Source organism: Grammomys surdaster, unplaced genomic scaffold, assembly GCF_004785775.1.
Source record: "Grammomys surdaster isolate TR1022 unplaced genomic scaffold, NIH_TR_1.0 338, whole genome shotgun sequence".
Lineage (NCBI taxonomy): Eukaryota > Metazoa > Chordata > Mammalia > Rodentia > Muridae > Grammomys > Grammomys surdaster.
The window spans coordinates 4,058,581-4,070,245 of record NW_021604757.1 but is presented as its reverse complement, the minus strand read 5'-3'; the positions used below and the strand labels follow the sequence as shown (position 1 = coordinate 4,070,245).

General features: G+C 43.7%; 1 protein-coding gene across 1 annotated transcript in view; it reads right to left on the bottom strand.

Annotated features, from left to right (window-relative positions):
* Positions 1-2,056: 2,056 nt before the first annotated feature.
* The window catches only part of Ptprj (protein tyrosine phosphatase receptor type J), a 51,118-nt gene continuing 41,509 nt past the window's right edge, over positions 2,057-11,665 (bottom strand). The window contains exons 23-25 of the mRNA XM_028778570.1: positions 8,317-8,477; positions 7,552-7,687; positions 2,057-4,729 (exon numbers count right to left, since the gene is read on the bottom strand). Of these exons, the coding sequence (XP_028634403.1) occupies positions 4,571-4,729; positions 7,552-7,687; positions 8,317-8,477 (456 nt within the window). The 3' untranslated portion in view covers positions 2,057-4,570. The remainder of the gene's footprint in view (positions 4,730-7,551; positions 7,688-8,316; positions 8,478-11,665) is intronic.

The window sequence follows — 11,665 nt, the reverse complement described above, 5'->3', positions numbered from 1 at the left end:
CTGGATTACATGAGGCCCTATCTCAACCCTAAAAACCATTTTGTATCAGGGGACACAAAAGACAAAATTAAAGTATTATCACAGTGGTTCTCAATCTATGGATCATGGCCCCCTAGGAGGGGTCAAATGACCCTTTCATGGGGTTCACCTGAGACCATCAGAAAACACAGTAGCAAGATTAAAGTTATGAAGTAGCAGCAAAACTAATTTTATGTTTGGGGGGTCACCACAGCATGAGGAATTGCATTAAGGGGTTGCAGCATTAGGAAGGTTGAGAACCTTCAAATTGTCACAGTATCCTAAAAATTTTAAGATTCCCTAGAAACCTCAACAGAAGACCCACTAAAAATTCTGGGGACTTCCTAAGGTGAGCTCATCTCTCTACCAAACCGAGAACCACAAAGTTAGCCCCACGCGCTCACGCAGCCACGTCTTGAAGTATAAACTATTCGTACCTCAGAACATGACTCTACTTGGTGAAGGGATCTCAGTAGTAAAGAAGGTAAAATGAGATGCCAAAAATAAGGCCATAACCAGTATCACTAGTCTCCTCAGACCTGTATAAAGGAAAGGCCATATGTATACAGGAAGAAAGCCATTCTAGGATGAAGACCCTACCACCCCTTGATCATAGATGTCCAGCTTCCAGATTATAAAAATATAATTATTTTGGCTTAAACCACTTAGTCTGTGGTATCTGAAACATTAACAATAAACAATGTGGAAAATTTCAGAGAAAATATGATCTTGTTAGGGATTCCCTGGTCGAATATAACAAACCAATGAAGTACAGAATAAATAGTATAAACATAAAATAAGGAAGGAGGGGACAAAAAGAAAGGAAGGAGGGAAGGAAGGAGAGAGGGAGGGAGGGAAGAGGAAGGGAGGGAGGGAGGGAGGGAGGGAGGGAGGGAGGGAGGGAGGGAGGGAGGGGAAAAAGGAAAAATCAATCAAAGACATAATGTATTGACATATTTTATATTTGGTATTTGTAAGTCTTTAAAAAAGTTTTTCAGGCCATTTTTTCCTTTAAAAAAAAAAAGCAACCAACAGCAATACTCTGTACAAGTATAACAGACATTAGAAATGTGCATCATTCCAAAATAGTTACAAGAAAAGTACAGTTTAGAGTCCACATCAACACTTCTAGTCTGTGCCCCAGGGAGAAAAAGCTACAGTTGTTAAACACACAGTTGCTATGCAGCAATCTGAAAAATGCAGAATTCCAACTTTGTTTTGAGGTGAATCAACTTCAGTCACCAGGCTTGTTTAGCTCAACAAGCACAATCAGGCATTGCAAAAACAAAAACAAAAACAAAAGAAATAAAACAAAAACTGGGCTTCTCCATCCCAGAAAACAATTATGAATGAACCAGCTGCATAGTTGACCCTTCCCCCACCTCCTCCCCACCCCCACTCCCCAAAGCCTCCAACTTCACAAAGCACAAAGCCAGCAGGTCCATTGTGCCAAAGTCTGGCTGGAGATCACAAAGTGGCCTCAGAGAACAGACACTAAATGTCCCACCGGTGCCAATCGTTGCTAGATTCAGCTCTGGTGGAAAAGCCTTTCTCCTTAGAAGACATCAGTCAATGGCCCAAGTCCTCCAAAGCAGTTGGCCACCAGTCTGTAGCCCTTTCACTGACAGCAAGTCCCACACTGGCTGCTTTTCCGGGTGCTGTCATCGTATCTGAGCAGGGAGCTCCATCGTTCCAATGTCACCAGACTCCTCACTTTTGTTCACAGTTGCACTGAGGGCTGGGGCAAACGGTGAGAAGGACCTCCCCCACGCCTCTGCCCAACCCTAGCCTCTGTCATTAATCTTCCTTCTCCAATGGCTGTGCTATGCAAACTCCACCACACAGTCCACCTCCAGATGTAGAAATGGTGTGGTAAGCTTCTTGTGACCTGCCCATTTGGGACGCCAGACCTCTGTCACTAGCCTTCCTCCTGGGACTGGGAATGGCTTGCTGAGATTGATGCCTAAAGACTTTCCAGACCCATACAGGCAGAAGTGGAGAAGGTTTCTGTGTTTTGTAATTTTATACAGTGTGTTTATGATTATGTTGCTTTGATTTTTTTTTTTTTTGAGGGACTCTAATCTTCTACAGGACTATTTTAGGAGCAAGTCCTTTCCTCATACTTTCCATGGTAGTCGAGGCAGGGCATAGGTGCTGCATGGAATGGATCCCTCACCACCCACTACAATGGCTCCGAACAAACTGAGGAGGTGTATGCACAGAACTACTGCCAGTACAGGCCTGTCTGTATAGCACCCCAAAGTCAGCACATCCTAGTGGGCAGACCAGACAGAGAATTTGGAAATAATGAGCCCACGTTCAGCTCCACTCCATACCTGGAGACAGCATGGCTTCCCTGATTCACGACTGCAGCGTCAAGTTCCCCAGTGAAGTTGAGTCAAGGGGCCCAACCTACCCTGGCCAGCCCATTCTCTGTAGGGCTGGACACTAAATGAACATCAAAATGCAAAGGATTTAGCAAAAAAGTGCAGTTTCCATGTGAGAAGTAAAATTCTCCCCCAAAGCATGACAGTGTCATGATCTCTTCTTTCAATCCTTTCAGTACCACAAAGGAAAATGGGGTACAAAACACAGCACTACAGGGCTGAATTACAGCAGGGACAGCACTACAGGGCTGAGTCACAGCAGGGACAGCACTACAGGGCTGAGTCACAGCAGGGACAGCACTACAGGGCTGAGTCACAGCAGGGCTTTCAGTACATCAAGCTTCACCCTCTCTAACCCTACAAAATACTCATGATCAGGTCCAGTCAGCCATCAAAGTGCTGGTGACGCGAGGAACAGAGTGCAGAACATCAGAAGACAGGTTACCCCAGGGCCCACAGTCCTCACAGAAGACCCCGAACTCATCTCCAACACGATACCATAGTCCCAAACATACAGCAGGATGTGTTACTGTGGAAACAGCCACAGGACTCCAGCGGCTTGGCGATTCCTTCATAAGACCTTATATATACTTCATTGCCTACTAGAAAATAAACTTGAAACTTCTTCAAATATAACCTGAGCCACAAGATAAAATAAAAGACACAAATCTTGTCATGTTAATGCCTTGAGAAGTTTACAGATTATGTACCAATAAAATAAAACCACATAAATTCTGAAATTCTTGGTGAATACACACCTGAAGCCAAAAAAAAAACCCTACATTTTCTTTAAAAATTCAAAGTAATTACAGCAGCAGTGTAGTGAAAAGAGGTTTTAAAAATAATAATTACATCTTTGATACAAATCAAACTTTGTACACCTCTATTCATAGGAATGACTGGTGTAAGAGTTTAGTATTTATATATACAGTAGATATTGATGTGTGTCACTGCAGATAGACTAAAGCCAGTGGACTTCGGGGGGAAAGGGGGTTAATCTGAGTTCACACTGAAATGTTCACAGATCACCACGCTATAAAACATACACACATACACACACACACACACACACACACACACACACACAAACACACATAAAATGACAACCTGAGTAAAACATTACTAAGAACCCAGAGCATCATGAACCACTACGTCACATATTGCACCTTTAAATAATCCTTCTTACCAAAAACAGAAATGAGAGAATGGAGGAGACGGGATGAGAAGGGGTGCACACCATGGTATGTTGATTCCTCTGTTCCTCCCCAACCCCACCACAGAGAGTCTCATGGTGATAGTTTAAATTTCTATTCTCACCCAACCAATGGGATGAAAATCTCACCAACAGAAGTCTTTGGTGAAAACTGAGAAGGGATAAGAAAGAAAGGAAAAAGGACCGTGGAGCACAAATGTGTGTCAAGGGTGGGCCGCAGAGAAGCCTCCTCTAATTGAATGGGAACAGGAATGTGACTGAGGAGGCAAACCTCTGATACTAAGCTACTGCTTAAATATTCTGTATATTCCAATTCTGAGATTCAATATAAAAATAGAGATATCTACTGAGTTTTGCCTGTGGAAGCATAATTCAGAAAAGGCACATGTTCAAATAGAAACCCACACAGAAGAGGCGCCATGTGCCCCTCCATGCATGAGAAACACCCACAGTCATGCATTTCCATCGGCTAGATTCCAAGATACAGTAGGTAAAAATAGACCTCTGATACTTAAAATATATTCAACCCAACATAATCCTGGCTTTAGCATGTGAATCATATAAAAGTCTTAAAAAGAGAGAGAGAGAGGTAGGGGAGGAAGAGAAAGAGGAGAGAGGGGGAGAAAGAGAGGAGAACAAACTTGTTTGAAAAACAAAAACAGCTCACTTCTCCTGGTTTTCCACAATTCTCAAGGAAAAAACAAAAAGCGAACCCATCCCATTGGTAATCAGGAATGCCGCTGATTTACACACCATCCATCCACAGCCCCTAACAGCCCAAACTGCCTATTGGCCACATTTTCCGTGCACAGCCCCATGTCCTCCAAGTAGTTCTAACAGAACAGAACAAAGAACTGAGAAATGAGACATATAAAACATGTCCCCGTCAGGGCGCTCTCCCTCGCTGTGGGTGTGATGGTCTGGTTAGCTTCAGAAAGGCTTTGCTTTGGAACTAGGCGATGTAACCATTAGTCTTTCCAAACACGCTCACTGGCTCGAGGTTTTCATAGATTGTCATCGCGGTTGTGTTCTGATAGATGAGATCAACTTTTGAGTCTTTCTGGGCTCTGATAATATCCAAAACACACTGATTGAGGAAAACATACTGGTCCTGGTAGGAAAGGAAATGAGAGAGAAGAATAAGCCCCAGCCGCAGGAGTAAGAACACAAGATGATTTTTAAACAAATGATCGCCATGACATCATCCCCAAAACCCCATCTGTCCCACAGCAAACATGTCCAAATTAACACATCCATGATCTAAGAGTGTCCTAATGAAATTCAAAACCACATAACACAGCTTTCTTTATCAGTGATGCTTAACCAGAGGAGGCACCCTCACTTTTTCGTATCAAGGAAACATAGGAAACCTGGAAAGGGTGAGATGAAGATGCAGAAAAAATAAAGCATAGATTCGGTGAAAGAGTAAACATTAAGGAATCGTGTGGAGTGAGAGTAAACTGGAAAAAGTCTCTAAAGAGGAAAAGGGTTAAAGGATATCAGGTGGACCTGAGTGGGGACCACTCTTTAGGGAAGCGTGATGACTAATCTTAATTGTCAGCTGGATGAAATTGAGAATCACCTAGGAGACACTCTTCTGGGTGAGTAGGAGGTCATTTCAGGAGAGGGTCACCTGCCGAGGGATGACACATCCCAAACGTGGGGCTAAGGTTTGCAGCAAGTGAGAAGGGAAGGGGGTTGAGCACCAACAGTCATCCCTCTCTTGCCTAACTACAGGCAGAACGTGACCAGTGTCGTCCTGGGGCTGCCACAGTTAGAGACACTGGCACAGCGTGACAGACTGTACCCCAAACCATGAAGCAAAATAAACTTCCGCACAACTGTTTTTTCAAAAAAGTAATTAATACAAGTGTATTAGAATCTGAAAGTCTCTGATTAAATAAAGGAAGCATGTGCTGATGCAGAAAAAAAAAAAAAAGACTAGGTGCCATAAAAGAAAACCTCATAAACAAGCACATCAAATCTTTTCAAACTAGTCCACAGATGTACGCATGCGTATATTCAAAGAGTTCTATAGCGCCACCTGCTGGGCCAGTTCCATCTCTTGCTGCTGTGACCAAACCTGACAAGACAAAAAGGAACTTCTTTTGACTCACTGCAGAAAAGATAAAGCTGAAAAGGGATGGTGGCAGGAGCCTTGGACAGCTGGTCATACTGCATCTACAGAGAGGAAGCAGAGGGCAGACAGGAAGTGGAACCCAGGCATTAAACCTTAAGGCCCACCTGTAGTGATCCACTTCCTCCAGCAAGGCTCTGCTCCTTGAAGGTTCCAAGACCTTTCAAAGCAACGCCACTGTTTGGTGACCAAATGTTTAAACACATCAGCCTGGGGAGGTGCGGGGACCAAGCCACTACATAAGCTAAAGGTAACTAAGGCCTTCCTGTAGGTCCTAGAATCTAGAGAGTAGGGTTAGAGAAATAAAAGGATAAAAATACATTCTGTGCAGTTCTATAGTGTTAATTTTTAATGTATTATTTCTGAAATATGAAAAAGTGATCAGGAGGCTGGAGAAGTGGATCAGCAGTTAAAGCATTTGCCACAGAGCAGCAGGACTAAACAGCAGATCCACAAACCATGGAAATGCTGAGTGGGTGTGGCCTCAGAAGGGGGTGACTTCAGATCAAACCAGGTAGCTAGACTAGCCATGTTTTCAAGCTCTGTGTTTGACTGTGAGAACCAGCATCACTGAATAAAGTGAAAAAGCAACCCCCCCCCTCACACACACACACACACACACACACACACACACACAGACAAACAGACACATGCAGAGATGAGGGAAGAATTCACAGACAGATAATGAGATTTCTGTTCTTCTCACTCTATAAAACTGTAGCAGAAAAATGAAAATCTAACACAGAAGCAACTTTTCACTTCCTCCCACAATCATGCATCTCACCCAAAAGCACACAATGTACCCAGACCTCTAACACACCCTGCTAGACTCAGATACAGCACATAGTCATAAGTTTCTAAATTGGTACAGAGTAACAGCTTGAGACAAGATGAATATTCTGCTCTCATCTTGGTCTGGGAATATCCACCCCTGGAAGCCACTTCCTGACACACTCTGATAAGAACATGCCTCAGATTCAAAGCTTACAAGGGACACTTCAGGAAGGGCAAATCCAACAGCTTTACACACATTACAGTACATACTGAGCACACATTTTCTGCTCAGTCATCCTGAGGAGCTCTGACAACCAGTGTCCTTTAACATCTGTAAGGTTGGGTACGTATAAGTTGCTGCATTTCTGCTTCAGTGGCAATGTACTGTTTCCTACCATTAAAGTTTGATAAGTCTGTTCTGTTAGCTTAAACATGGTCAGATCTTCTCAGAAACGAAGACCAAACTACCTATAAGTTTTTAATAAACAATACATTTATTAACTATAAAACCTAATTTTATAAATTTAAAATCTGGAAACCAAGCCAAGAGTCTTAAAAAGATTAATCTGAAGGCTAGAAAGATGGCTCAGCAGTTACGATCACTGTAGAGGTCTTACAGAGAACCTGGGCGTGATTCCCACTTCTGCATGGTAGCTCACAACTACCTGTAACTCCGTTTCCAGGGGATTCAATGTCTTCTTCTGGCCTCTATGGGCACTGTAGTACATGTCTTTGCATGTACTACAAAGATATACATGCAGGCAAAACACTCACATGCACGAAATAAAAAATAATCTCTTTATTTTAAAGAAGACTGCTTAAAAATCAGATGCAGTAAGATAAGTACTCCTGACACTATCTACATGTGTGATCCTATTGGTACTGGTGCATCAGGTAATTTAATTACAGCTGAAATTCACAGTCAAGAGCAAGAAGGCTGTAGAAGAGTCCAGCATGTGATGCCACGTGACCTGTTACTGACAGATGGGAAGGTGAAGTGTCAGACACAGATTTGGCCTCACCTCTGTTTGCACCATCAGGGGCCTGTGCATCCGAAGATCATAGACAATACCGTACACATCCACAGTGTTCTCATTCTCTATCTGATAGATCAGGCGATCGATCGCAATGAAAGTGCCCGTCCTTCCAACCCCAGCACTAGAAGACAGAAATGAGCACATCACCGTCAGCTGCCTCTCCACAGATCTCCCAGTCCCTCCCCCCGTTGCTACCCACATCTGCACTACCACTCTCTAAGGCAAGCACATTGCTCCTTAACTGCAGCTTCATGCCAGTCGGGGCACTCACTAAACATCTTGCTAACCTTCTTACACTCCATGCCACTCAAAGGGTCCTGTAGCCTAGGACACAAAGCTGCATCTTTTTATGAGGCCTCTGCTCTAATTAATTCTTTTGTCTTTAATGCTAAATTCTTCCTGTTCTATTGTGGGTATGGGCACACCCTCTGTAAATGACCAGATGGCAAATAGCCTCAGGTAAGCACATGGAGCTAATGCAATATATAAGCAATGCAAATGAGTAAGCCAGTGGGCGTGGCTTGGTTCCAGTGAGGTTTTATATTTAAAGCAGACCCTATCTGGCCCATGAGCTATATAGCTTGCCAATCCCTTTCCACAGTCTCATGGCTCAGGAACTAAGGCCATACTCCCCTCTTGAATTTCTAACTGCCTATTGAATTTCCTCTTGGGCATTGCTTTGGTGGAGGGTGCTCATAAATATATACATTTTAAGTTGTCACACATGCACACGCCTCCAACTGCGCATACCTGCAATGCACCAGGATTGGTGACTCAGGGGGAATCTGCTTCATGTAATCCCGGACCAGGTACCGAAAGTTGATGAGCAGGTCGGTGGTGTCAGGAACACCATGGTCAGGCCAGGAGGTGAAATGGAACTGCCGCAGAGGATGACTCTCACTATTCTGAATCTAGAGGCCGACAAAATGGGTTAGAAATCCAGAGAGTCAGGATACCTAACAGTATCACAACAGTGAGTGAAATCAAGCAGGCCTGGAAAACCATACTGCACAAAATGGAAAACAGGCAGCCAGACAGGAGTCGCTCTCCAGAAGTTCCAGTCACAGCACATTTGATTCCCATCACCAAATCCTCATAGTGTTCCCAGGAAAGAAGGACTCCATCTTCCCCACTAAAACTGGACAGCAGAGGCTCCGAGGAAAAGGGAATGAGCACCTGATACTCACGCTATGAGGAGACAACACACCCAGTTCAATTTTGAGTTTAGATCGCTTCTGTTCTCAGCTACCAGCCAGTAACAGCCCCACTTCCACACACCTGGGAACCTCATAAGCTCCACTCTACAGCCCACCTGGAAATGGCACTTCCCTTAAAGCCCCAAATCATTTCCCTAAGTATGCTCAGGAGGTCTACACCTGTTGGCCAAGAACCACTTGTTAAGTCCTCGGCTCTCTAGATAGTATATGGTACTATTACACAACTAGCAAACACCAAACAACTATTTAGAACTATAGTGGTCTAAAAATGGAACACACTACACACACCACAAATACACACACACACGATACACACATATACATATACAAACTCAGTCTGCTACTTTAACGTCTGGCAAGAAGGAGACAGTGGACACTGTTAGAGCAAAACTAGTCAATTACACAGTGTGTATTCTACCTTAGACCAAACATGTACCTATAATTACCAAAACTCTGTCCCCTAGGGCTAGTCCTGTCCCTGCCTGTCCTTGATTCAACTATATTCGTTTGTCTGTGCCTGACCTTACCATATGTCCCCTCAGCAGGGCAATGGGCATCTCCATCACTGAAGCTAATTTTTAATCTTTATTCATTATAAAAGCAACAAATTTACACTATTCAGTGTTTGAGAAATAGGAGAGATGATACTGAGAAACTTCACTGCAGATAACTAACATCGGAAATACTACCATAAGGGCTCTCTGAGAGAAGAAATCAGATGTGAGGAGTAGGGAAGAGAGGAGGAGACACAAAGAAAGAGGGCAAGGAGCAGGGGTCAGGGGAACAGGAGGCAGGGGACAAGGGAACAGGGGGCAGGAAGCAGGGAGGGCAGGGAGCAGAGAGGCAGGGGGCAGGGAATATGAGGTGCAGGAAGCAGAGGGGCATAGAGCAGGGGGCAGGGAGCAGGAGGTCAGGGGACAGGAAGCAGGGGGCAAGGGAGCAGGAAGCAGAAGGGCATAGATCAGGGGGTCAGGGATCAAGGGGGCAGGGAAGCAGGGGGCAGAGAGCATAGGGGAAGGGGGCAGGGAGCAGAGGGGCAGGGGGCAGGGACCAAGGGGCAGGGAAGCAGGGGAGCAGGGAGGCAAAGAGGAAGGAGTGGGGGATGGCTGAGACTAAGGGAGGCAGTCAAAAAAATGGAACTCTATCTGTAATGTTCTCATTCTATAAAGGGGAAATGTATGCATGCATTTCACATAATTACAAACCACTATTTTAGAAAATGCCATGTGGATGCCTATATACAAGCCTAAAATAAAAAAAGGCTTTGGTGGAAATCATGAAATCTCTAGAATCTGCCGAGTCTCATTAATACAAAAGCAGAGATCAATAGCATTTTCTGAATTTCCCCAACTCTGTGCACAAAGGTGAGCTCCAAGCAGAGGCAAGAGGGGATAGACACGTCAGTCAATTTAAATGGGCAAAGTCTGAAGCAATCAACCAGACATAGTTCAAGTGTTCCTCACTGACTGTGACCTTACTTATATAAGTGGTCATGTCAATGTGAGCTAAACATCCCCAAAGGAGGACCTGGAATATTTCTGAGACCAAAATCTTTGAGACCTGGTAACTAGTAAGAATTAGTATTTCATATACTATGCCTCACCTATATCTTCAGGAATCCTTAAGGTTTGTTCTTACAAACTAGATCCCAATCTATCAGTCCCTGTTAAAATGTAGTACCACTAAGTCTACATATAGGCTTTTCTATCATACACAGTTACATAAAGGCTAAGCTAAGTATGGCAACACAAACCTGGAATTCCAGTACTGAGAATGAGACAGAGATTTATGAGTTTAAGGCCAGCCTGGGCTACCTAGCAAGACATTCTCTCAAAACTTTGTCTTCTAGTATGTATCATTGACACTACCTTTTCACATCTTCTCAGAATCCATATGGATTGATCCCAGGAAAATCTGTGCATGCTCAGGATCCCAAAGTAATACAAGCACGTGTGCATCCAACCCGCACACACACACACTCCTGTGCACAGTCATATAGACATATATGACAGTATACCCTACACAGCCCAGGTGCATGGAAGGCTATACTATCCAGGTCTGGGTAAGCACAGTCCATGATGTTCACACAGATGCATTCCTCAGAACACACCCCTGCCAGTCAACAACATGTGATCATACTTTAGATCATTTCTAAACTATTTCTATTACCTAGTGTATTTTAAACAGTTGTTATACTGAACATCTTAGGGAATGATGAACCTAAATGCACATGTTAAATACAAGCACAGTTTTTATTCTGAATATGTTTAATCCAGGTTGGTTGAATTCACAGCTGAATGACACAGCAGGGGTGAAAAGGCTGGCTGCATGTCGGCTCCATGTATGGTATCTAAGAGCTCAAGGGCAACGCAGTATGCACATAGTCGGAGTTTACTTATCCATTCTCCAAAAGCTAGCTATGCATGTGGCTTCCAAACTGCTCATTCACCACAAATAATCCTGACGGTGTGAGCTAAATGTCCTGTGAGCATGTATGAAAATATCAAAGAACATATAATGATACTATGGTAGAAGACACTGGACATATAGCCGAGAGAAATGGAAGCAAAAAGAGAGCTTATGCATCTCTTAAAGGAACTGTTCCTTGTAAATAAATAATCTTGTGAAAATAACCAGCGCTGAGAATTCCTGAACCCCACATCATGTCTTCATGTCAGAGACTCAAACTTGAGCTCACCAGATCAAGAGAGATAACCATTTTAGGCCTTCCATATGAGCTGGAAAATGTTAACCCCATTTGCACGCTCAGTTGATGTTAATGTTGACTCAGGACACTTTCTCTACTTTCAAACGCTCTTTAGAAAAGAAAAATAGAGAGTCGGTCTGCTCCTGTCCTGTGGAGAAACTGAATCCTGAGTCAT